Source organism: Trypanosoma grayi (assembly GCF_000691245.1).
Source record: "Trypanosoma grayi strain ANR4 Tgr_109_V1, whole genome shotgun sequence".
In the NCBI taxonomy this organism is placed as follows: domain Eukaryota; phylum Euglenozoa; class Kinetoplastea; order Trypanosomatida; family Trypanosomatidae; genus Trypanosoma; species Trypanosoma grayi.
Genome location: NW_008825728.1, coordinates 8,054 through 31,416, shown reverse-complemented (window position 1 = coordinate 31,416; position 23,363 = coordinate 8,054). Strand labels below are relative to the sequence as shown.

The 23,363-nt window shown below is 53.7% G+C and overlaps 12 protein-coding genes across 12 annotated transcripts; all 12 read left to right on the top strand.

Moving 5' to 3' along the window:
* Positions 1–638: 638 nt before the first annotated feature.
* DQ04_01091130 (hypothetical protein) lies at positions 639–3,725 on the top strand (the record flags this gene model as incomplete). Its single annotated transcript, XM_009310201.1, has 1 exon — positions 639–3,725. The coding sequence occupies one exon, from the start codon at positions 639–641 to the stop codon at positions 3,723–3,725; it is 3,087 nt and encodes a 1,028-aa protein (XP_009308476.1).
* Positions 3,726–4,018: 293 nt separating this feature from the next.
* Positions 4,019–5,029, top strand: DQ04_01091120 (hypothetical protein; the record flags this gene model as incomplete). The annotated part of the gene is made up of 1 exon (XM_009310200.1): positions 4,019–5,029. The coding sequence occupies one exon, from the start codon at positions 4,019–4,021 to the stop codon at positions 5,027–5,029; it is 1,011 nt and encodes a 336-aa protein (XP_009308475.1).
* Positions 5,030–5,201: 172 nt separating this feature from the next.
* On the top strand, positions 5,202–6,785 carry DQ04_01091110 (hypothetical protein; the record flags this gene model as incomplete). The annotated part of the gene is made up of 1 exon (XM_009310199.1): positions 5,202–6,785. One exon carries the CDS (start codon positions 5,202–5,204, stop codon positions 6,783–6,785), a length of 1,584 nt encoding a protein of 527 aa, XP_009308474.1.
* A 305-nt stretch (positions 6,786–7,090) lies between these two features.
* DQ04_01091100 (putative mannosyltransferase-II) lies at positions 7,091–8,665 on the top strand (the record flags this gene model as incomplete). The annotated part of the gene is made up of 1 exon (XM_009310198.1): positions 7,091–8,665. One exon carries the CDS (start codon positions 7,091–7,093, stop codon positions 8,663–8,665), a length of 1,575 nt encoding a protein of 524 aa, XP_009308473.1.
* Positions 8,666–8,935: 270 nt separating this feature from the next.
* DQ04_01091090 (hypothetical protein) lies at positions 8,936–11,860 on the top strand (the record flags this gene model as incomplete). Its single annotated transcript, XM_009310197.1, has 1 exon — positions 8,936–11,860. The coding sequence occupies one exon, from the start codon at positions 8,936–8,938 to the stop codon at positions 11,858–11,860; it is 2,925 nt and encodes a 974-aa protein (XP_009308472.1).
* A 328-nt stretch (positions 11,861–12,188) lies between these two features.
* DQ04_01091080 (hypothetical protein) lies at positions 12,189–12,731 on the top strand (the record flags this gene model as incomplete). Its single annotated transcript, XM_009310196.1, has 1 exon — positions 12,189–12,731. One exon carries the CDS (start codon positions 12,189–12,191, stop codon positions 12,729–12,731), a length of 543 nt encoding a protein of 180 aa, XP_009308471.1.
* A 386-nt stretch (positions 12,732–13,117) lies between these two features.
* DQ04_01091070 (putative UTP-glucose-1-phosphate uridylyltransferase 2) lies at positions 13,118–14,563 on the top strand (the record flags this gene model as incomplete). Its single annotated transcript, XM_009310195.1, has 1 exon — positions 13,118–14,563. The coding sequence occupies one exon, from the start codon at positions 13,118–13,120 to the stop codon at positions 14,561–14,563; it is 1,446 nt and encodes a 481-aa protein (XP_009308470.1).
* Positions 14,564–14,814: 251 nt separating this feature from the next.
* DQ04_01091060 (mitochondrial carrier protein) lies at positions 14,815–15,996 on the top strand (the record flags this gene model as incomplete). Its single annotated transcript, XM_009310194.1, has 1 exon — positions 14,815–15,996. The coding sequence occupies one exon, from the start codon at positions 14,815–14,817 to the stop codon at positions 15,994–15,996; it is 1,182 nt and encodes a 393-aa protein (XP_009308469.1).
* A 549-nt stretch (positions 15,997–16,545) lies between these two features.
* Positions 16,546–16,896, top strand: DQ04_01091050 (putative dynein light chain 2B, cytoplasmic; the record flags this gene model as incomplete). Its single annotated transcript, XM_009310193.1, has 1 exon — positions 16,546–16,896. The coding sequence occupies one exon, from the start codon at positions 16,546–16,548 to the stop codon at positions 16,894–16,896; it is 351 nt and encodes a 116-aa protein (XP_009308468.1).
* Positions 16,897–17,405: 509 nt separating this feature from the next.
* DQ04_01091040 (hypothetical protein) lies at positions 17,406–18,764 on the top strand (the record flags this gene model as incomplete). Its single annotated transcript, XM_009310192.1, has 1 exon — positions 17,406–18,764. The coding sequence occupies one exon, from the start codon at positions 17,406–17,408 to the stop codon at positions 18,762–18,764; it is 1,359 nt and encodes a 452-aa protein (XP_009308467.1).
* Positions 18,765–18,958: 194 nt separating this feature from the next.
* On the top strand, positions 18,959–20,713 carry DQ04_01091030 (hypothetical protein; the record flags this gene model as incomplete). Its single annotated transcript, XM_009310191.1, has 1 exon — positions 18,959–20,713. The coding sequence occupies one exon, from the start codon at positions 18,959–18,961 to the stop codon at positions 20,711–20,713; it is 1,755 nt and encodes a 584-aa protein (XP_009308466.1).
* Positions 20,714–21,410: 697 nt separating this feature from the next.
* Positions 21,411–23,285, top strand: DQ04_01091020 (hypothetical protein; the record flags this gene model as incomplete). The annotated part of the gene is made up of 1 exon (XM_009310190.1): positions 21,411–23,285. The coding sequence occupies one exon, from the start codon at positions 21,411–21,413 to the stop codon at positions 23,283–23,285; it is 1,875 nt and encodes a 624-aa protein (XP_009308465.1).
* Between the last annotated feature and the right edge of the window lie 78 nt (positions 23,286–23,363).

The following is a 23,363-nucleotide window of genomic DNA, read 5'->3' as shown; positions in this document are numbered from 1 at the left end:
AAGCCTTTATGTCACTCACGCCGTACCACCTGCATTGGTCGGACGCGCTCATCAAGCGTGTGGAACTGAGACTACGGCAACTACACGCGTGTCTCAATGAGTTCTACCAGAAACACAACTACTCCTTTAATTCGCATGCAGCAGCAAGCACAACAAGGACAGCAGATGGTGAGCATCCACAGCAAGGCACTGACAACACCTTCCAGCGGGAAGGACCTATTAACACTGTCGGAGGCTTCCTGCTACGCACATGTGTGCACTCATCACCGTTCTACGAGACGCAACTTGAGCACGGTGTGGGCGCGGACCTCGCGCTTACCCTGCCGGAGGAGGTGTGCTCGCTAAAAGACATCCAGGACGGCCTGTACTTGGAGCGGCGACATGCTTTCTTGCTGAAGGTGGAGAATTTTCTGAAGAAATACAATGAACAGCGGCTGCAAAAGGCAAATGCGGAAGCTACAGGAAGGCGTAAAGACGATGATGATGATGATGACGACGACGAAGACGCTGAAGTGGAGCGGCATTCACGTGTGGTGTGGGACGTGCAGCGCGTCCCCTTCGGTGGTGGCGGCGGATGGGCCAACACGGAGAAGCAAATCGTGCGCGTGGTGTTCCTCCGCCCAAAACGTGGTGGTGCAATGCGTCGTGAGACATTTCACGTTGATGTGCACTTTCAACCGACCGCTCTGACGGGCCGAATTGCAAGCGCGGCGGCGGTCCGCAAGCACCCGCACTACAGCTATCTGGTGCAGGAGGATGCCCTCATGACGGTGCACCTGCGCAAGCTGCACGAGCTATACTCGCAGAGCCACTCGCTGTTGCGTGCCACAGTGTTCCTCAAGTGCTGGGCTCACCACGTGGGTCTCACCTCACGCACCTCAGGGCACCCTGAGGGTCTGAGCAGCTTCCACATCTCTGCACTTATACTGCGGCTTGTCGAGGAGGGTGTCGTCNCTCCCGCCATGTCGGAGGAAAACGTCGTGCGGGCGGTGTGGGTGTATCTGTCGCGCAACATTACGGAGAGAAATATCAACAACGAAGGCGAAAGCAGCAACAAAATTAATAATAAAGAGGCGCCAGTTCCAGCAGCGGAAGAGAAGGGTGAGGTGGCGGTGCTGCGTCTCACAGGAGAGACGATGAACCTGCTCTTCCGTACATCCACGGACTTTTTCCGCCACATCATAAAAAAGGCTGCGGACGAGGCCCTGCAGCTGCCGCACTCCGCGGATGCGATTATGCAGACACCGTTTCAACCACTGCAGCTCCGCCTCGATGTCTGCCTCGTTGTAGAGGGTCTAACGGGGTACCTAACGGAGGTTGACCGCACGGCGCGTGTCAAGACGAGTGGTGCCGCGTTTTCCGTGTCGACGCAGAAGGCACGAGCGCTGTGTGAGATTGTACGGGAGGCGCTTGGCGCACGTGCGAACTACACTACGGTGTGGCGCTGCAGCGATGACGCAGTGCAGGTGGCGGTGCAGCTGTCGACTGAGGCGGAGGGACGCAACCGTCTCACCCGCGGCCCTGCGCTGGAGGACGCCGAGGGTGTTGAGCGTTTTAATGCATTCTGGGGGAAGGACGTCGCGTCGACGCGCCAGTTCCCCGACGGCGGCATCTACCGCTGCGTCTTGTGGCGCTTCGACGAGGACGCCGGCGCCCACACGTCCATCGCGTTGCCCGCCACAACAGTCATGCGTCGCGTGCTGGAGTTCGCGCTACGCAAGCATGTCGATGCGGCCGCGCGCGTATCGGTGCTGTTGGGTGGCCTTGAAGGTGTGTTGGCAGAGCGCGTCGGTGCGGAGTGGCGTGATGCGGCGCCATTCATGCAGAAGTCACTGATGGAGGCGTGCAGGGACGTCGAGACGATGATCGCGGAGGTCCCACGCACGGCACTGCCGTGCAAAATCACTGCGTTCGACATCATCGCCGCCAGCGAACGGCACACAGAGGCGTTCCCTGTGCGCCCACACCTCGCGCTGACGCAGACGGCAGACGATCTCACGCAGCCGAGCTTCGCTGGCCTTAGCACGGCACCCACCATCGAGCCCATTCACGGTGTTCTGACGATCGACGACAAGAATAAGATTCCTGATACTCCGGAGGCCATCGCGACTATTAAGGGCGCCATCTGTGCACAACTCTCCAGGGTGCTGCAGGAGCACTACGGGAGCGACAGCAGCAAGGAGAAGGCAAAGAAGCGAGTGAAAAAGGAAAACAGAATCCTCCACGGGCACCCGCAACAACAGCAAGAAGAAGAGAAAAATGAGGACAAGAAGTTCAGTGTACGCACATCATGCACGAGCACCTCTGTTGATATCATCTATAAAGGATACCTGTTTCGGTTATACATTGCGCATTACCGTGAGGTGTCTCTGTTAAAGACGCTACAGCGCGAGGCAGAGGCTGCCATGATTGAGCGCAAACTTTTCTGGAGTGTGCAGCACGCCAAATTTATGCGTACCATTGCCTTTGGTCACCACAGCTACGCCACAGCTACTCGTTTGGCAAAACGCTGGCTAAGTGCCATGCTAATGCTGGAATTCATATTACCAGAGGCGGTTGAGCTGCTTGTGGCAAATGCATATCTCGGGCAGAACCCACCAAAGACTCCCGTGACAGGATTCATGCGCTTTGTTCAGCTTCTCGCCACACACGACTGGTCAACCCCGCTGGTGCTGCCCTACTCCGTAGACAGCAAGGTGCAGGCAGATGCTGCTGCACTCGTGCGGACGATGGGTGAGCAGCAGGGCATGTACATCGCGACTCCATACGCCCCACTGGAGAGCCCCTTCACGGCCCACACACCAAGACCGATGATCATGCACCGTGTGGTTCAGTTGGCCAAGGGGGTGGTGAAGACGCTCTTGACGCACCTCGATGGTCACGCCATCTCGGCGAATGTTGAGGCGGCAGTGTTCACGTCAGACCCAAGTGCGTTTGACCTCCACATGCCGTTTCACCCGCATCTTCTTCTACAACCTGACCGGTTACTCGTACCCCCGTCTGCCGCAGCAGATACGGTGGATGCTGCAGCAGCGCCGGGCACTGTCGTCAGCAATAATAAGCACGGTGGAGGTCCCTCGTCTACATTGGGCGGAGCATCATCATCATCACCAGAGGCGGCGATAATGCCTCAAATGATGTCGCGCGTGTGGCAGCTGGACGAGTTGGAGGAGGAGAAGAGCAAAGTATATCTGGCGGAGCTTGTTGAGCGGGAGCCTGCTGCGCACGTTGTGCGGAGTGTGCGTGCCGCCACACGAGACCGTTGTATGGTTTTCTTCGACTGCCTTGCGCCTCGCGCCATCTACGTTATCACCATCACACCGTCGCCGATGCGAGAGGTCTGCCAGAAGTTACATGACGACATTCTTCGCGTCAGTCGTGGGGCGTTAATGCCTGCAACGTGGACATCGGCGGAGGGGTCCAGAGGGACGAGAGTTGGGAAAAGGGCAGCCGCGCCCCTCTCGTTGCGTCCCGCCAAAGCCGGAAAGCGGCTACCAGCAGCAGCAGCAGCAGAAGGTGTGCCCACGAAGATGTCCGTCCAGAGTGGTGAAGGAGCGAAGCGGCGGAAGCGTGTCCGGGGAGATGGAAACGGCGTTGACGGGGATGCGCCGCAGTGTGCTGGTAGCCCCCAGGCCAAGCGGCCTCAGCAGCGAGCATCAGTGGAGGGAAATGAGAAGAAAAAACAGGCAGCGAATCCCGTAAGCAAGAGGAAAAAGGTAAAGTGAACGTAACAGGACACAGAAGCCTCGCTCCGTATTCGATTAAACACCTGGCCAAGTAGTCCTTAAAGAGATGAGTGGAAAAAAAAGGGGGTTGAAGAAAAGCGGACCACTTGGATGAGCCAAGAGAGAGGTGTAAAATGAAGAAGTGAGGTGAAATAGGGGTGGTAGCACTGTGTTCATTTGTTTTGCTCTCTTTCTCTGTGTGTGTGTGTGTCTCTCTCTGTGTGTATTTTCTTTTTGTCTGTGTGTATTGCCTCCGAGACGCTCGCAATCAAGGTAGGGACGCGAGGTGGGCAATGCTGCGGTGGATGTCGCTGCTGCTGCTACCGCACCGCAAGGGCGCAGCGTTGGACACCCGCCGACTTGTCCCCCAACGACACATAACACCCCGGCGTGCTCTGCGCCGCGGTGCGTTGTTGGCGGAACTGGACAGGCCGCAGCACCCGCACGCCAGCGGGACGGCAGCAGTGGAAGTTGGGAACAAAGCGGTGGCGGCAGGGCTAGAGGGGATCGGTGCCACAAAGGTGGATGCCGCTGTTACATCATTATCATCATCAACGTCAGCACGTAGCACGGACGCGTTCCTAATCCCTTCTCGCCATGCAAGGAAACTTGAGAGAGCGGCGATGTCTGTGAATCCCTCAGCACAGCAATCATCGTCTGCTAGACGTGCTTCGGCAGACGAAGACGGTGTCAACTCTTCACAGCGGGTCATGTCGTTAGACGCACTGGTAGCACAACAAACAGCACTACGCGAGATGTTCAATGAGGCCGAGCGGCGCTGCATCCGCCTGCGGAAAGACATGGCGTGCCTGCAAGAGGAGCGGCGCGCCTTTCACCTTTCCCACAACCGCGCGCCATCAGACAAGGAGGTGAGTCCTTTCGTTGACGTTGCGCTGGCACCGACAGCGGCACTGAAGCTTGTGAAGCACCTGTCGCCACGCTCCAGTGCACGCGAAGCGGTGGAGCACAGCATCAGACTGCAGCAGAGCGTGGCGAAGAGTAAGTTGGTGCAGAGCGGGGAGCAAACTCTCTTCCGGTGTCTTCGCTGCTTCTCCGTGTATGCCGCGCGGCCTCGGACGCTGTTGCGCGACGAGGTGGCGCACAGCTGGCTGCAATACGAAGTGGAGAAGAAGAAGGTCACAGAGGCAAGGGAATTGGCCCAAAGACCTCACCTGCGTAAGCGGAAATATAGTTTAGGTCGCCAACGAGAGGCGCGTGCCAGAGACCCACGCTGCTGCCCGATGTGCGGCAGCCCGAAGGCCCAATGGCTGATGGAGTACGTGCACCACCGCACCCACGCATGAGCAAACATTACTCTTGACTGCCTCTCCCTTTTTGCTCTATTTTCTTCCTGTATCTCCGAACCGCTCTTGCGAATGTCATACATGCTTCAAATTCTGTGTACCTATGTTATTATTTATAATTGCTTCTTGGCTGGTTTTACTTTATAAACTTTATGATTTCTTGTGTAGTCAGATGAAGTGGAGTTCGCAAAACCGTGCACATGATTGGTGGGGGGGTATTATTGTGGCATCGAGGCGCAACGTCTTGCTTCTGCTGGTATTAGTGGTCGTATTGATTTTGCTGCAGGTAATAGCTACCGTTCAGAGTATCGAAGAGGATGAGAAGACACCTCTCCAAGTCGCCCCTGTTTCTTTATCTCCTTCACCTTCCCCAGCGCTATCACCACAGAAACAACCTCAACAAGAACAAGTTCGGTTGCCTTCTTCTTCATTCCCACGCACCACAACATCTCTGGTGACTCTTGTGCCACCAACGCAGTCATCCGATGCCGATCCTCCTGTTGAGGTTGTCGTGCACAACAACTCCGGCACTATCCACGGCGCCAGATTCGCGAATAGCGGCCATGATGGGGGGCCATTCATAACGACCGTTAAGCAGATTAGTTACTGTCACTACGAGGTGCACAACTTTTGTCTGGAGCGTGGCACCCTGCTGTTTTTTCACGACCCCAAACGGTCGTCATCAAAGTTCAAGGGAGGTTTGCGTGCCTGCAACGAATTTTCACGCCATAGTCCATCGATTTATATCAAGTACTGGTCCTCTCCTCTGCCGGATGATGCGACGGCGGTGCTTCCGGCCCCTCTCAACACCGTTACAAAGGGTTGGATCCTCCAGTTCTGGTGTCAGGATTTGTTTCACATGACACTGTCGCTGTTACCAGCCTTTCATACCAAAAGCGCAGTCGAACAGCAAGACGCTGATGTTTACATTCGGATAGCGAAAGGTAGGCGGAAGAAGGGCGGGTACTGCAATGTGAAACTAGGCGATCCATTAAACTTTGAGAAGACCCAAAACCCAAAGTATGGGCAGGATAGTCAGTTCCCTTTCGCAGGTAACCCATACTGGCCATTCTACCGCATCTTGACGAATCGATCGGAGAAGATTCACCCGTTGGTGCCTGGGCAGAGCGTTCAGACGGCGTGCTACCAGAACGGTGTCATTGATAAGCGGTATATCAAGGGCATGATGGGTGAGGAGGCACGAAATTACAGCGCCACTCTCCTCGAACTAATGGGCGTACCATTTAGTCAACCACGGCCGTGTGGAAACAAGTATCGTCTAACCTTGATTGACAGGCGGGGCAGAACACGACGACTTACTAACATACCGGAGCTTATAAATCTCGCACAGAGCATGGGATTCGAGGCACAGTCTGTGGCCTTTGAAACAATTCCTATTCGGGAACAAATACGTCTTGTAACTATGACTGATGTGTTGATTGGTGTACATGGTAACGGCCTCATGTGGCTTCAGTTCTTGCCACCAGGTTCTGTTGTAATTGAGTTGGTTGGTGTGTGGTACACACCCTACGCGCTGCTCTGGGGGCACACCTACTTCCACTCCAAAATGCGGAACAACCCGGAGTACCAACGGCGAGGCGAGTACTACCCCTTTGCACACAATGTATCTGAAGTGCAAGAGTTGCTGTACCAGGCAAAGGAGGCATTGGACCGCAGTAGGTGTGGTGACTCGCCATTTCAGCCACCAAACGAGCAACTGGCGAACTTGTACGGTAGCTGCGTGCCACATTGCTGATTGCGTTTGACATGGGTGAGTGTGCTGCGTGAAGGGGATGCCCGTGCGTGTAATGGGCTTTGCCAGAGCTTTTTAACACTTGCTTTTTTTTTGCCACGCCAGGACATCGATCATCTGGTCAGGGAGTGTAGAAACCATTTTATTAATCTATTTTTTTTTCTTGGGGGGGGGGNGGGGGGGGGGTGCTCTCCATGGGTTTGATTGTTTTTTTCTCGCTTTTTTTGATTGCATTTCTCTTCTTTCTTTTTTATTATCTGTGTGGTGACTTTAAGGCGGCTGCGACATTTCAACGCTTAATTTAAAATATGAATAACGCAGCACCAAAAGATGTTCTCTTGCGTCTTGCCCGGTGCTCAGAGCTTTCACTCTTCTTGATTGTGTGTGGATGCCGTATGATCGTGTTGCTGGCGATGTTGTTCTGCCGTGCAGTGCTGCCAAAACTGATTGGCACGGACCTCCTCCTAGACAGTGGTGGCCTTTTATACGAGGATACAAGCAGAGAGTGGAGTGTTCTCGACTACCCCCGTAACTGGGATGCCGTTCACTACTTTCACGTGGCGAAGAATGGCTACTCGCACGAGAATAATTGTGTGTTCTTCCCACTCGTTCCATTCATGGTACAGGCCATGTCGTGGCTAAACACGAACGTTTTGCCGGCCTCCCTTGCGGCTGTTCCCGTCTCCTTTCAACTGAGCTTGCTTAATGTCCTGCTGGGCGGTGCGGCCGGTATTTTTCTGCGCCGTACCACTGTTCTGACGCTACTTGGGCCCGCACCGATGAAGAAGGATACGGTGGCGTTGGGTGGCACATGGCTGGATGAGTTGCCGCCGCCACCGCCACCGCGTTGGGTCGCGAAGGAGAAGGCACGTGACATCGACAACACGCAAACACTCTGGCGGGAGGTGGGCGGGGCAATGTTGATGTGGATTATGAACCCTACAGTTGTTTTCACCGTGGTTGTGTACACAGAGGGTGTCTTTTCGTTCCTGACATTCTTAGGTGTGTATCTCCTTGTTCTGCCGACAAGTGCGAAGGGTGGAAATTCGGCAGTGGGTGCACTTACCGAAGCTGGAGCCGTGGCTTGCTTCACGTTGGCAGGGTTTGCACGCTCAAATGCCTTCCTCTACATTGGGTATCTGCTATATCCTATTGTGCTGCAGTTGTTCTTCTTCAGCACCTACAGGAGACGTTACGCCCGTTTCTACGGTACCGCAGAATTGCCTGGGCGATGGCCGAGTGCTGCGCGATGTACAGTGACCGTATTAGAAGTATTGATTATTATGTCGCCGTACGTGTTCATGAACTTCTTTTGTTTCAGTCGTTTTGTCCCATTGTGGGATGCCGCATCAAGGAAGGCGATCGGCAATCACTTCTGGCATTTCTACGGGTGGATGCAGAAACGTTACTGGAACGTAGGATTTCTCTCGTCGTACACGCTAAAGAACGCCCCGAACGTGGTCATAGCATCCCCCATTCTGTTTTTTACGATGCGAAGTATTCTGTTGTTCTATCTTCACCCAACTCGGGCAAAGATGACAACGGCGTCATCTCCAGTGGGTGCTGCTGATGTGAAGGGCAGTAATAGCAAAAAAGGGAATAATACACACACACAGTTGCGTTCATTGCATAAATCCTTAGAGGGTATTGTGCAGTCTTCAAACACGGTTTGTCTTTTGCTTCTGATCTTAATCGGGGTGAGCGTGGTGCATGTGAATGTAGTAAACCGCTTCATCATGTCCTCCCCCGCGCTCTATTGGTATTGGAGCAGACAGATCGTTAATGATCCATGGGGAGGTTACACGGTCGTTATGCTGCGCATATTTGTGATCTGGATGGGAATTGGAGTTTTGTTCTTCCCAAACGGAATGCCGTGGACATAACCGAAGAGATTCATTGCTGTGCTCCCTCAGCCTCCTTTTTGCTCTTTGGGGGCACGCGCGTGTATGTGTTACATCAGCCAGGCGCGGCATCGGTCCCTTTCACGGGGATGTTTTTTTTTTTTTGCTTTTCTCTCTCTCATCCGCTACTCTGAATAGATTTATCATTTTTGTTTTTTGCCCCATTCTATTTCTCATTGTTCGTGTTCTTATTTGTGTTGGATTGACCTCACGTAAAACGCAGGGGCCAGGATCCCCTCGCATCGCAGGATTATGGAGAGCAGGCGCGGAAGCTCCAAGTCAAAAACGGTGCCAAAACCACGCGGGATACGGCAAGCGGCTGGCAGTCGTGTGTTGGCGTCCACGGCGACGGAAGCTGCGTCGCGTCGCCAAGGCAGTTTGGCCGCCAGCAGCAAGCGGAAAGGCAGATATGCTAGTCCGAGGCCTGGGACTAATCAAGGGCGCGTAGTGGTGGTGAAGTGGTCGGTTGCGTCGAACACCAATTCGGCGGTCGGACGACGCTACGGGTCCATGTCCACGATTGCATCCACGCGTCAGTGGTGGAACAACCGGTCCCTGCGGAGTTTGGTTGTTTCAATCTACTGCACCCTGTTCGTTGCCGCCATGCGCCGCGTCGTTATTCGTCATCGCAAATGGGTGGTCTGGGAAAACATCGAAAAGCCGCGGGCGGCGTTCAAGATTCAAACAGCGTGGCGCGCTCGCCAGCAGAGGAGGCGTATGCGGCACGAGGCCGCTGCTCGGGTGCTCGTTCCCTTCCTGCGCGAGAAGATTGGTCGTATTCTGGCGGCAAAGGAGAAGAGTGCGCTTCTGTTGCAGCGCGTTTTCAGATCGCAGAAAGAGCGTCACTTTACTCATTGGTTGTACGAGCAAATGAAATACAACAGGGCCCTGCACGTAGTGCGCCAACACCTTAAACAGTACATGGCGAAACGATGCCTTCTATTTCTCACTCTTCAACGTGATGAGAGGCAGCTATGTGAGGAGTGTTGCGCCATGGCTGCGCGATGCCTCATTCGCAAAGAACGTGCAGAACTTCTGAATATTTTGCATTGGATGAATACAGCTTCTCAAGAGACCTTGACACCGATGGTACCAAGATCCATGCTTGACAGGGAAATTACCCGCTGTACCGGCTATTGCCCCTGCCCACCGCCACCGCTACATGTAGAAGTGACCGACTCGTCCTCAAATCCTTCTGCCGCCGCACCGGCGAGCAGCGGCGTGTTGCCGTTAGAAGGTAATCCGCTGGATGTATCCTCTGTCGAGGCTGGAAATAGTGGCAAAAGCGGCAGCACCAGTTCCATTCAAAGCGCCGGCAGTTGTGTGATGGGCTTGGGTGACGATAGTGTGTCCTCGTGGATCTCGGCCCTGCATACCGAAGAGGGTGCGCGTCAGCTGCTGGACGAACTCTTTGGACGGAAGTCTCCGTCTTACCCACTGCTGCGCGGAAGCTCTGAACGATGTCCCAGTTCTGATGCTGACAGTGTGGCGCACAATACTTCTCACCCCTTTGTGTACGGCTCGCAGCAATGCGAAACACGGCACCAATTGCAAGCTTTATGCCTCTCACTTCCCAGGCCTCCCTCGTTAAAGGAGGGTGAGGGGGACATATGCTCTAGTAACGTGGTGCAGCAGCAGCAGACGTTGTCATTGAACACAGCTGAGGCATCACTGCATCGTGTGGTCGATGCCTTTACGGATCTCATTGTTCGAACAGAGGCGATTGAACGCAAGGCATTGGAGTTGGACCTCCAAAATCGCCACAGTGAGCTTATGCATCAAATCGACTGGTTCGCCGTCACGGTTCAGGCCACACATGCTTCCCCGCCGCTATACGCTTCTCTCCTGTCAAACATGAAGGAACCATGGGCGGTGCGCCGGGCAGAACAACTTTTCTGCCAGGAGCATGAAGAACGGCTTAGGTTGGTGGAGGAGTACCAGGCGATGCCTCTGCGCTTCCTGAATCGTCCACTACTCAACTTTGTCGCAGAGGAGCGGCGAAGACGGCTGCGGGAACGTGTGCAGACCATGAACGGTGTCGAGAAAGGGGCGGAGGCGGCAGCGGAGGAGGAAGACAAAAAAAGAATACAGCCCTCACCATTTTCGATTACTGCAATGCATTCAAGATGGCCGCCCAACACAGATATAACACCGATCAGGAGCTTCCACAATGCTTCGCAGTCCCCAGCGGCGCAACGGAAAGGGCACGATGCGTGCACTCTCTCTTGGCTATTTCCTGGGCCTTCTGAAGAAACAACGCAGCTCCAGCATCAGCAGCATCTACCGAAGAAGAAAGATAGTGGCAGCGCCCTTCGCCCCACATCGTCCACAATGTCACAAGTTGTGTCACAGGAGGCGGGTCTGCCGTTTAGCCAAAAGAGCATCACACCGTCAGTAGATGATGCATTCAGTGACAGTAGAAGCGGCATGCATCAGGACGTCACGATGCGTGAGTCACCAAGGGGCACCAACAGCAAAACTGTTCTTCCGAGCTTCCTCTCCTTCTTCACGCCGCCCACTAACACCAGAAATGTCAACATTGTGGATCTCTCGAGTTCTGCGTTGAGTCGAAATCAGAGCTCGCTCTCCGCAGACAGCGAGAATGCGGTTTTTCCACGGATAAAAGTGTTCTCGTCTACTAGCAGTGGTGTGGGCGGCGGGATGGATGCTACGGACGACAACAACAACAGTGCCGGTGCCAGCAAGGGTCCGAAGGCGCACTTCCACCTGCCGGTGGCTCCAAGTAAACAAGTTCAATACGACGCTGGCGATTCCGAAACGGCGCTCAAAAGCACGAGTAGTGGGAACCATGGCGGCTGCGGCAGTAGCATGCCGCGTGGGGTCCCAATCCCGCTACTGCGCGCCTCTCCAAACTTGGAGCGCAGCACAGTGCCATCGCTTCCCCATCTCACACGTACCCCCGAGCGGGAATGTGTCTTGCACAAGGAAAGTGGTGCGGATTACGTACGTAGCTGCCGGCTTCGGACACAAGACATCCCAAAAGAGGCCCATGAGACACCATTGCTGGAGAGCCGTCAGAGAATGTCACCGCTGCCGTCACCTGCGCCAATGGAAGGTTTCGCATCCTTCAAAGTACGGGTGGGACGCGCTACAAACCCGAGACTAAAGAAGCTGATGATGCAGACGGCTGCGACCACCTTGGGGTCTGGAGCCTAGCTTGGATGGGCATATGGCTCTGTGTGTGTGTGTATGTTTGTGTAGGGGGAGAAAGTGGCCGAGAAAGAGAGAGAGAGAGAGAGAGAGAGAGAGAAAGGTGGTGCTTGACCTCGTCTTTTTGGAAAGTCTTCATGTAAATTGCGCAATTTTCCACATGATGTGTTTGTTTGTTTTTTGGGTTTGGCTGTTTTCTGTGTGTGTGTGTGTGTGCGTGCGTGCGCGCGCCTGCGTACGCCATCATTGTCACGCCACTCGAACTGTGCCTTTCCCGCGCCACTGAACACAAAGGAAAAGCAAAAGGAAGGGAAAGAAAGGTGTGGCATTAGGAATGGGTAGTCGCCGACTCGGGGGGAATTCGCGAACGCTTCGCAAGAAGAAGCTGAAGATGTCCAAGAGGAGCTCCGTGTTGGGCAGTGCTGTGGCTACGAGTGGTGGTGGCATTACGGTGGCAAAAGGTGCGCGACTGTGCCTCAAAAAGGCGAGAGGCCGGTCCTCAGCTAGGAAGCTCCTCACCACAATAGACTCTTTGCGGAAGCAGCGCAGCCAGTTACTGAAGCGGCAAGCTGCCGAGCGTATGGTGCTCAAAGAGCATACCCGTGACTTGGAGGCACGTCGGCAGCGGATTCGAAAGGGCGAAAACGCCAAAACGGAGCGACGGGAGCTGGGCAAGTACATTCGTCAGCTGCAGGAGGAGCAGAAGACGAAGCACCAGTCAGATCTACATGCTGTCGAAGAGGCTTTGAAAATACACCGTACAACAAGGGGCCACGAGGTGTCACACGATGCGGAGGACTGGGAAGACGTTGAAGATGATGTCGACGAAATCGACAAGGATGAGCTGCAGGATATGTTCGCTCACCTAACCACATAAGTAGTAAGTTGTGAGGGTTGTTGGGTAGAGTTGTGGATCTACCAGATGGGTGGCGGCTGCTTCACTGATGCACGAGTGAGCGACGCACGTTTGGCTGCGTTCGCAAGTTTGAAGAAGAAATGAGAGAGTGACGATTAAACGATATGGGAAAAGGAAAAGGGGAATAACAAAGGAAATAATGTCTATTTCAAATGGGGTCTGAGAGTCAGCTTATTCTGTGCTTAATGAAGTTGCTGTATTTCCTTGTTGGGCTTTATTTCTTTTTTTGTTGTTGTTGTTTTTTTGCTGCTTTCCCCGTTCTGTCTTTTGACCACTGAAACTGTGCACGCGTTCCCCCCGCGCCCCATTTAGTGTGTCCGCGATCATTGTGTGTGCTGAATTGAACCATGCCGTCCGCTCCCCCATTGTCAGAGGCGGCCGCCGCCTGCCGTGCGAAGATGCAGGCCAAGAACGTGAACCCAGCGTGCATCCAGACCTTCTTAGCCCAGCACGCGGCCATCAGTAGCGGGCAGACGGGAAACATCCCCGAGAGCAGCATTTCCCCGGTGGATGCGCTCGACGCGCTGCAGAACCTTGGCGCGCAGACTGGCGCCGCGCAGCTCGGGAAGACAGTGGTGCTGAAGCTCAATGGCGGCCTCGGCACCGGCATGGGGCTGCGTACTGCTAAGAGCCTCCTTCCCGTTAAGGATGGCAAGACGTTCCTGGACTTCACCGCGCTGCAAGTGGAGCATCTCCGCAAGACGTGCGACAACAACTTACGATTCATGCTAATGAATTCGTTCTCCACTTCGGCGGACACAAAGGCGTACCTAAAGAAGTACCCACGCCTCTTTGACACCTTTGACGCGGAAGTGGAGCTAATGCAGAACTTTGTGCCAAAGATTCGTCAAGACAATTTGTTCCCTGTCACCTATGAGGCCGATCCTGCGTCTGAGTGGGCGCCGCCGGGCCACGGAGACATATACACCGCTCTCTACGGTAGCGGGAAACTGGATGAGTTGCTCAGGAAGGGGTATCGTTACATGTTTGTTTCAAACGGTGACAATCTCGGTGCAACGCTTGACGCCCGAATACTCACCTATATGCAGGAACACCAGTTGGAGTTCCTTATGGAAGTGTGCCAGCGGACGGATTCCGACAAGAAGGGTGGTCATCTTGCTTACCAAACTGTCACGGACAGTGCTACTGGGAAACAAGAGCGTCGGTTTATTCTTCGAGAATCTGCGCAGTGTCTGAAAGAGGATGAAGACAGTTTTCAGGATATCACAAAGCATCGTTTCTTCAACACGAACAACCTATGGGTCGATCTCTCTGCCCTCAAGAAGGCGATGGACGCTCACAGCGGGACGCTGCCACTCTCCGTCATTCGAAATGCGAAGACAGTGAACCCTGTCGATGGCAATTCAACAAAGGTGTATCAGTTGGAAACAGCCATGGGCGCGGCCATCACCTTCTTCAGCCGTTCAGGAGCATTGGTAGTTCCGCGGGAGCGTTTCGCACCAGTGAAGACGTGCTCTGACCTCCTCGCTTTGCGTTCTGATGCGTATGTCGTCACGGAAGACCAGCGGCTTGTTCTGCGGGAGGAGCGAGGTGGCAAGCCGCCGATGGTTGACCTCGACAGTCAGCATTACAAGACAATATCTGGGTTTGAGAGACTCATAAAGGACGGCGTGCCTTCCCTGCAGCACTGCACCCAGCTTATTGTGAAAGGCCTGGTGGAGTTTAAAGACCATGTCGTTGTGAAGGGGAAAGTGACAATTCGCAACAGTCAGGAGGAGCTCCTAGTAATCAAACACGGTCGTGTGCTCTCCGATGAGGTCGTCGAAATGTAACTAGTTCGCATTCGAGGGAGGAATGCACCAAAAAAAAAAAGTCGGGGAAAGGCAGCTATTGATTATCAGCAAATTTATGGGAAAGAGTTTCAATGATATACAATAAACAAAAAATGGGTGTGGAATTTTTGATCGACTGTCAACATCATTACTCAATAATGAAGTGTAAAGAATGTCGTGTATTGTTTGGTCATTGTGTACACAAATATACTCCCCCTCACCTGCACTATAGGGATATAAGCACGGCTACGATGTGCGATGCAGCATGTGGCGCGTCGGATAGTCATGGAACTGTGGTTGTGGCGCTGTCAGACTCGCTTTCGACAAACGCGGTGAACCGAGGCCTCTCGGACTTGCACACTCCCACATGGCTCGCCCTTGTCAGCACAAATGTAATTCTGCGGACGGTGCTATTTCACCCGCTTAACGTCGCCATTGCCCGTAAACGCGTGACACACGAGGACCGACCGCCGTCGGTGTCTGCACTCATGAGCCAGGCGTACCGCGGTGAGGTAGGGCCAAAGGGCGTGCCGTCAAGAGGTGGCGTACGTGGCATCTATCGGGGTTTTGGCGCAGCCACGGTGGGGAACCTCATCGGTGAAGTTGTCTACCTCCTCACCATGGAGTCTGTGAAGGAGGAGCTGGAGGGCGGGTCTCCTGCTCTGGGCAAAGACTTAGGAAAGGGGCACGAATTCAACGCCAATAGTCACGCTGCAGCTGTGGGTGGCATGGCAGGTGACGCGGCTGCTCTTCTTCTCATCACACCGTTTGCTGTTGTGTGCAACCGTCAAATGACAGCTGGCTACGGCATGACCGCCTCTAACGTATACAGATCTGCGTGGGCAACAGCGCGGGAGGTGTGTGGCTTCTACCAGCAACCAGGTGGATCGTTTACCCGACGCGTGTGGGGTGGCCTACGTGGTCTGTACGCGGGTTTGTCCCCAGGCATTGTGTTACTACCCGCGAGTGGGATGTGGTGGGCCCTCTACAGCGAAACCAAGTCGGTTCTGTACAGACTTACAGATCCCATCTTGTCGCGGTGGGAGCTTGAACGCAGGAAAAGCGATTCTCAGCAGAAGCAGCAGCCACTCTGGAAGCAGAACTGGTTACTTTCTCCAACTGACAATCCTGTACTTAACGCCATGGCAGGGACGGTTGCTAGTGCTGCAACGACGGTGGTGTTTAATCCCATTGACGTTCTCCACACGCGTTTGCAGGCTCTGCCTCCTGGGATATTTAGCACCACGAAGAGCGTGCCATTCGCCCGTGTACGACATATCGTCAATGATCTCATTCATACTGAGGGTTGGCGAGGTTTTTTCAAGGGTACAACTGCGAATACATGCGTTGCGGTTATGAATGGCGTCGTATTTTCCTTGTTATTCGAACTTACAAAACTGGGCAGTGATCGGGATTTCCTGCGCCAGCTGTGAAACAGAGGACATTAAGTAATTGTGTTCTTCCTGCCGCAATAGTCGTAAAATTTTAAACGGAGAACTGTTGTTGTGTCGGTGATGGTTGTGGCTAAGACCTTGCCGCTACAAGGATGCATTCTCTCATATTTATAGTCACATTGGCTCCAAGGAAGAAACGAAAAAAGCTTTTGCTTTTTTCTTATGTTTGTTTTTTCAACCGTGTACCCACGAGACACGTGCGCGTTCGCCCACGCCGTTATGGGCCGAGAGGAACGCAACACGTAAAACCTACACTTGACTGTGAAGGGATCCGTGCGGCATTTCGTTGCACCCTTTATAGGGAGTGTTGTCCGTTATTTAATTATTATTATTTTTTTTTTTGGTTTTGCTTAAATCAATGTGCGTTGCACCACAGTTACTTGTGGGATTGGCTCCCCCCTGTAGTCGGCTCTGCTTTTTTTTTTTCTCTTTGTTCCTTTTTCTCTTGCCTCGCCGGTGGGTTGTGTCGTTGGGTAAGCAACAGGGGAGGCACAAACACAGATCCACAGAGAAGGACAAAAGAAAAAAATGGCGGTTGCTGGTGGTGGCGATATTGAGGAGCTCGTGAAGCAGATCACAAGCCACCCTGGCGTGCAGGGGATGATCATCGTGAACACAGACGGTATTCCCATTCGCCACACCTTTCAGGAGCACTCTCGGCTCCTTGCGGTGCAGTACAGCGCGCTGTTTCAGAGTCTGGCCATGAAGGCCCGGAGCACGGTGATGGAACTAGACAACAACAATGACCTTCTTTTTCTCCGTGTTCGGTCTAACAAGCACGAGGTACTTGTGGCACCCGACACAAAGTACCTATTGATCGTTATTCAGCAGGTAGAGAAAGCCGGAGAGGCGCCGATTGATCAGGGACGGAAGGCATAGAGGCTGCAGCTGCAGCCGTGGAGGGCAGGCGTGTTGCGCGCTGAATCCCTTTATCTCTTCCTTCTAGTATGGGTGCTCTGCTTGGCGATCAGGCGATGGAGAAAAAGGAAATGGGGTGAAAGAATATGGGCAAAGGGAAAGGTTAACGCCACTCCGCTGTACCTTTTCTCCGCTTCTTTACTTCCTCTTCCTCTTCCTCTTGTCTCCGTCTGGTATGTAAGTACAGATGCGATGGATTATATGATTGTTTGTCACTCCTCTACTTTGATTGGTTTGCACGCTTCATGTGCAAATGATTGACAACAGAGATCGGTGATATTTGGCTACAGATAATGTATTTCTCTCGCTTTCTCTTTTTCTTTATTTCGTTCTTTTGTTTGTGCGCGTGGTGTCCCTTTCTGTCAAATGGGTCCTAGGTTTTCTGCCCTAGGAAGAGTAAGGTGGGCATTGCCATAAACATCCATCCAGCAAAGGTGCCTCTGCACACCCCGCGGGCTGCCAGTGCGGTTATGGCGTGCGGTGGCGGCCATGACGTGGTCGCGGCCGCTCAACAGAGGCTTGAGGCATTGAAATATCTCGCGGAAGCTATCGAGACGGAGCAGGGGCTCAAGGAGGGCCACTTGCGACAACTGCAAAGACGATTAGAGGACCTGCAACGGGAAAAGGAGTCTGTACGCGACCGCACACGCGAGGTTAGTGCCGATACTGCCGTTGTTCTGAATGAACTGCGCGCTGTGGAGGAACTTGAGATGCTAGACAACATGCTCGTGGAGAAGAACACGCAGTTACTCTTGCGGCAGGTGCGGCAAGACTCACTCCTCCAGCAACTGGCCAACATGGAGGCTACAATAGAGGATAGTGCGCATGTGAAGCGGTGGCGGATGGCCGAAAGCACATCAGAAGTGCAAGCTTCTGAGTGCGAAGCCGAGTGGGAATTTTTCTGCGGGCGTCTGCGGCGCCGCGTGGACGGAGTAGACCGCTGCTGTCTTGGTCACACCTTCCACTTGGTGAACCATCCCGTTTCGGTATTCCACCAAAGCCTGCGCAAGATGTATCGCATGGCATGTAATCGTGAGGAAGAGCTGGCTCTACAGCTCGAGTCCGTCGATGCACAGTTGGAGCATGCGACATCACTTGACGACGCGCTGCGCGGCATTGAGGCTGATTACAAACACGAAATGGGAGGACTAGAGCGCGGCAACCAAGATGAAGTGCAAGCCTTGGAGGAAGCAGCGTCAGTGGAAAATATGGAGCTGTGCAAGGCCCTTCAGGAGGCCATGGACACGCGCCGCCTCCTCATTGGGCAGTTGCAGGCCAAAGGATTTGACCCCGTAGGGGACGAGTTCCAACACCCATCCTTGATTGGTGTTCTGGAGAACGCACCGTTGGTGCCGAGTGACCAGCATGACATGGGCTGTTGTGAAAATTCCGTCAATGGCAGTTCGGGTGGCACAGAAAAGACGTCGCTAAGGTCCGCAGTAATCCTCCAGCGGCCACGACTGAGTGATGGCGGCTCTGCGTCTGAAGCTGGAGTTTTCAATGCCGCCACGACTGTCGGGGCCACCGCAACTTCGGATGCGGTAGTTAAGACAATCTCTCCGGTTGGGGATTCTGCGCCGACTGGAAAGGGTGCAGGGGCGGAGTTGTTGAAGTCTCAGGTTGCCGCAGCAGAAAGAGATGTGCATCGGCTTCAGCAGGGGTATGAAACACTAAAGGAGGAAGCCGATCGAGCAGTTCGCGAGTACAAAACCAGCTTAAACGCCTTAGAGGTGAAGCTTCGTGCAGCGTGTGATGCAGTTGCAGTGCTTCAGAAGGAAAAATCCGAATGGGAAGCCCTCCAGCAGCAAATGTCCCTAATGGTTCCTTAGTGCAATGGAACGGTTTTATTTTTTTTTTTTTGTGGCGCACCACAAAACAAAGGAATGGCTGGGAGGCTGGGCAAAAGCGAAAAAAATAAGAAGAAAAAAAGGATGTCAAGATGATGATGGTGGTGGTGCTGGCTATTCCCTGCTATCATCGGCACACTTCTCTGGCTCTGTCTCTTCATTCCATTTACAGGGTCATGTTTAAGCACGGCCTCATGAGCGTCTCAAGCAACGATGGCGCACCGCTCCAATCCCGCAGCGATGATCTGGAAATCTCCTTGGCGTATTCCGCCGGTGAGGCCACAGCGGGGGCGCTTCCGGAGAAATTCCTGAAATGCTTCCCACAAATGGTTCGGGATGTCTCCCTCTTTGGCGACATTCCCCTGCTTTCAATCACATCGTGCCAAAGAGAGGCCCTCACCGCGCTGGTGTCCTCCTACGGACCTTCCTGTATCGCCGTCGTTGCTGATTCTGAAGGACGATTCCACCTGCGCAGTGGCCCCGAGAACCCATACCTGCCGGCTATGCTCGCTAAGGAGTTGCGTTACCTGCACGACGAAGGCTCTAAAGCGCCAGAAGATAATCCACTCGTGCTAAAGTGGGCATTTACAAATCGTAGCGTACACCGCGAGGTGGTGACACTCCTGCAACTCCTCGCGCAGGACATGGGTGTATTCTGCGGGGAGAAGCTCTTCGACGGTGTGTATCTGTATCGTATTGAGGTTGCTCTTCATTACCTTCCGCAATGGGAGGCGGAGAGGCGGAAAATCCTTAATCTCTCAGTTGAGGTTGGCGCCGATCCTTTTCCAATTCCAGTGCAGACGTTGCAAAACCCACGCTTAATGGACATGTACCGTAGATGCGTACGCCCGTTTCTCTACGAGTGGAACTATACCACAACACGGTGTGATTTAAACATTCGCCGGGAGCCTAATGGTCAAGTGCCGAGGGAGGTGCGTGCTTTGGGTGCTTCCTTCTCGCTTCGACATGAAGTTAACTCGTCGGGGTATGCTTTTTTTCGGCGTTGGACGCGGCACCTTGTTCAGGTCTTTTCCAAGTACGCGGCCGAGTTGAAGCGACAGGATTCTAAAGGTGTCGAAAGGACGCTGGCGAGTTATGGCGGAGACCTTGACCTTGTAGATGTAGAGACCACAACACCACATTTTGGTTTCTTTACGTACTGCCTTGAGGGGCACTATTTTCGCAAAGATCTGGGGGAGCTCGAGGAACTCGCTCGCCGCACCGGGTACTATATGTACGTGTCAATGGAAAAGGATTTGGCGATGGTCACAGCGACCGCGCGAGCGAGGCCAGCGCTGGGGGAGGGATTTGTTCTGCTGTACCCAAAAGCAGGCAGCAATCTGCAGAAAACTACAAAATATGAACCGCCATCGTATGAAGTTGCTGGTATGCCACGCGGTATGCCTCAGCAGACTAGTACGTATCATCAGTTACAACAATGCAGTCCGAGTGGTGTCCATAAGGGGGTACCACAAGCGGTGCCGGGACGATGCGCTGATGTTGTTCCTCCCATGCATTTTGGCGAGAATAGTAGCGGTGAAAACAGCAGTGGAACCAGCAGCAGCAGCGACAGCAGTAGCGACAGCGACAGCAGCAGCGTGAGTGAAGACAGCCGTTGGAAGGCTCCAACGAATACAACAGAGGTACGTGCTTCTCTGCCTCCAATTCTTTCTGTCATGAGAGAGAGTGAAAACAAAAGCAACTCCTCACGACGTCTTTCACTTGCTGCAAGCAGTCTATACGACACCATTGTGGGCCGGTTGCAGCGTAACTTGCCACCTGGGTGGAATGTGCGGCTCGGTCCTGATGGGAGGCGGTATATACTGGATCACTTAAGGGGAAGGGCATACGATAGAGATTCGCCGGTGATATCAATGGAGTATGCAGCGGCACAACGCGAGTTGTACAGGGTTTCGGACTCTTTGGCATGACGTTTACTCCCACGTTGGGGCATTTTGATCACTGCTCTGCGTTGGTCGGCGTATGGGTGTATGAATAGGCTCCAATGGACCAATTAATCGTGTTTTTTCTTCTGGTGGGGCGCCAGATCTTTTTGTTTGTTTCTGCAGACCCAGCAACCCCGAGGTGCTGGGCGGTGAAAAAGTAGGGTATGATCAGATCCCCTTTACCCCTGCACCCCTGTTTCTTTTTTTTTTTTGCCTCCGTGCAATTGCGCCCGTTCGTGTGTGACCCCTGATGTTTTTGGATAGTATTGATTTATTCTGCTTTTGTTCATTGCGCGGCAATACCCCCCTCCCCCCTACACACACACACACACAAAGTGCCTGCAGACGCATACAAGGTGTGCAGAAGAAAGAAGGAAAGAAAGAAGGGTGATCCGTCCAAAGAGCGTCAAAACGCCGTCGGTGATACATCAAGTGCTATCGCTTTCGAAATCGTAGGAGAGAGTGAGTAGAGGTGCAAAGTGGAAAGAAGAAATATCCGACGACAATAGACTCTACAACTTGCTCATCAAGCAACTCCACACTCACACAGGCACACGCAAGGCTGAAGACAAGGAGTGAGAGGTAGAGAGTGAGTGAGCAAGTGATTGAACAGGAAACAGGAAAGAGAACGTGCTAAGTACTGCCTTGTGCAGCATCAGAAGCAGGACGTGACGGCCACAGTATGCTGGAGGAGGCGACACCACGCGCGCAACTCCACTTGCAGCGCATTCTCACCGGCTTGTCGGATGGCCCAAACGGAGACACTTCAGCAGTGGCGCCGATGCTGGTGCGAAGCTCCCCACCGCGTCACATTGTGCCAAAGGGTCGCATCAACATGGGGGTGCCACAGATGAACACTCAATCACACCGCGTAGACACGCGTGACCGAGCTTCCACGGGGATTTCAGCTGCGCATAGTAGCAGCGGTAGCCGTGTTGCAATGGCCAGGGGGTATTCGACATCGCCGCAGTACAAAACCGCTGCGACCTCTCCTCGGGCGAAGGCCTCCCGTGCGTTAGTTGATATGCTAGATTACTCACAGGATTCAGATCTGCGACGTCATTCGCCCTCTCACGAAATAAGCCCTCAAAGCGTCGCCCAACGACCGCGACGCATTGTTGGGGTCCCCAGAGGAAAGCTCTCTGTGTTCCAGGACTTCTCAACGAAGGGGACTGAGGCCGAAGATGCGGCGACACCCGTGCGGTTTTGCGGCTCCACATTTGACTCAAGGCGTTTGCTGCAGCAGATTGGAGAAGAAGAGAGAATCCGACGGCACTTCATTGAGGAAGTAGCCGCCTCACATATTGAAGGGATGCGGCAAGCCAAGTGCTATGGAGAAGTCTTGCTTAGACTACTTAAGGATGCAGCAACCACCCTGACACAAGTCTCTCGGTTTGTACGCACCCCCGCTGAGGAAGTTGTACGGAACCCAGAATGGCACCTGACGCGTGTCAGAGATGTCACACAGCAGGAAGCCCCTATGAACGTGAAGGATATGTTATTTTGCCTGCAGCGCATACCGGCAACCATGGCTGCCAACTACGAGCGCCTCATGTCGGCTGCTCACGGGGTCAGCGAAGTGGAGGAGCCAATGCCTATGCTCTCCATACCTCAGCCGCACCCACCACAGCACTACTTGCAGCAACAACAACATCAAAACTTGGCATCTCATGAAGCAAATTTGTATGTCCGCCGACCATCCTCTCTATTCTCTTGGTGTGGGGGTATGCAACCGGTTGTGTCTCGTCCGTGCCAATCGCTCAGTGGGCCCATGAGTCCCCATGGGCCGGGTATACTTAATGGGAGTTTTGAGAGTGTCGATGAAATGCCTTCCACCTCAACGTTTATGGCCAACATGGTAACACGTCACACGGAGCGTGAAGTGGATGCGGCGTGGGCAGTGGAGGACCTCCAAGAAGAAACTGTCTACTGGCAGGAGGAGGCTCTTCGAGCCATGTCGGAGGCGGAGAGGTATCTGCAAATGGCGTACACAGTACTCGGCTGGCCCCTGTCAGGTCCCCAAAATGGGGGTGGCGAATTGGGGCCACGAAGGATGTCTGTAACTGCGATGGGGTCGCCTTCGCAGAGGCTAGCCGTGCACTGCGCCTTTGTAGAGTTACTTCAAAAGATGGAGGAAGGTGGGCGAAGCAAAATCGAGGCACAAGAAACGCAGGGGTGGTTGGAGCTTCGCTCGAGTATATGGAATACACATTGTGTATGCAATTGCTCAGGTACAAATGGCGATGCCGAAGAGGGTTATCAGCAGCTGGAGAAGGAGAACAAGGAAGAGAAAGCAAGGAAAGGGGACAACAACGGTTGTGTCCAGTCTTCTGATCGAGTGGGTAACGCTTCACGCCTCTTCAAGCATTGCTGGACAAAGGGGGTCGCCGAGTCTACCCCATCAAAGGACAATTGTGCTGTGTCCGACAGCGATGATGATGACGAGCTCCCGGAGACGGCGCTTCGGCGTCTGCGCCTTGCGCAGCATCGCATCGAGGAGTTGGAGGCAGCAAACTCATCCCTCCGTGCTTCACTGTTGGAAAGAATCTCGTCATGATGCATGGTGATGGGGTCTGAGCGCGCCCAACATGCATTTATGTCTCCCCCTTGGATCATTTGCACCTACTTTTTTTTT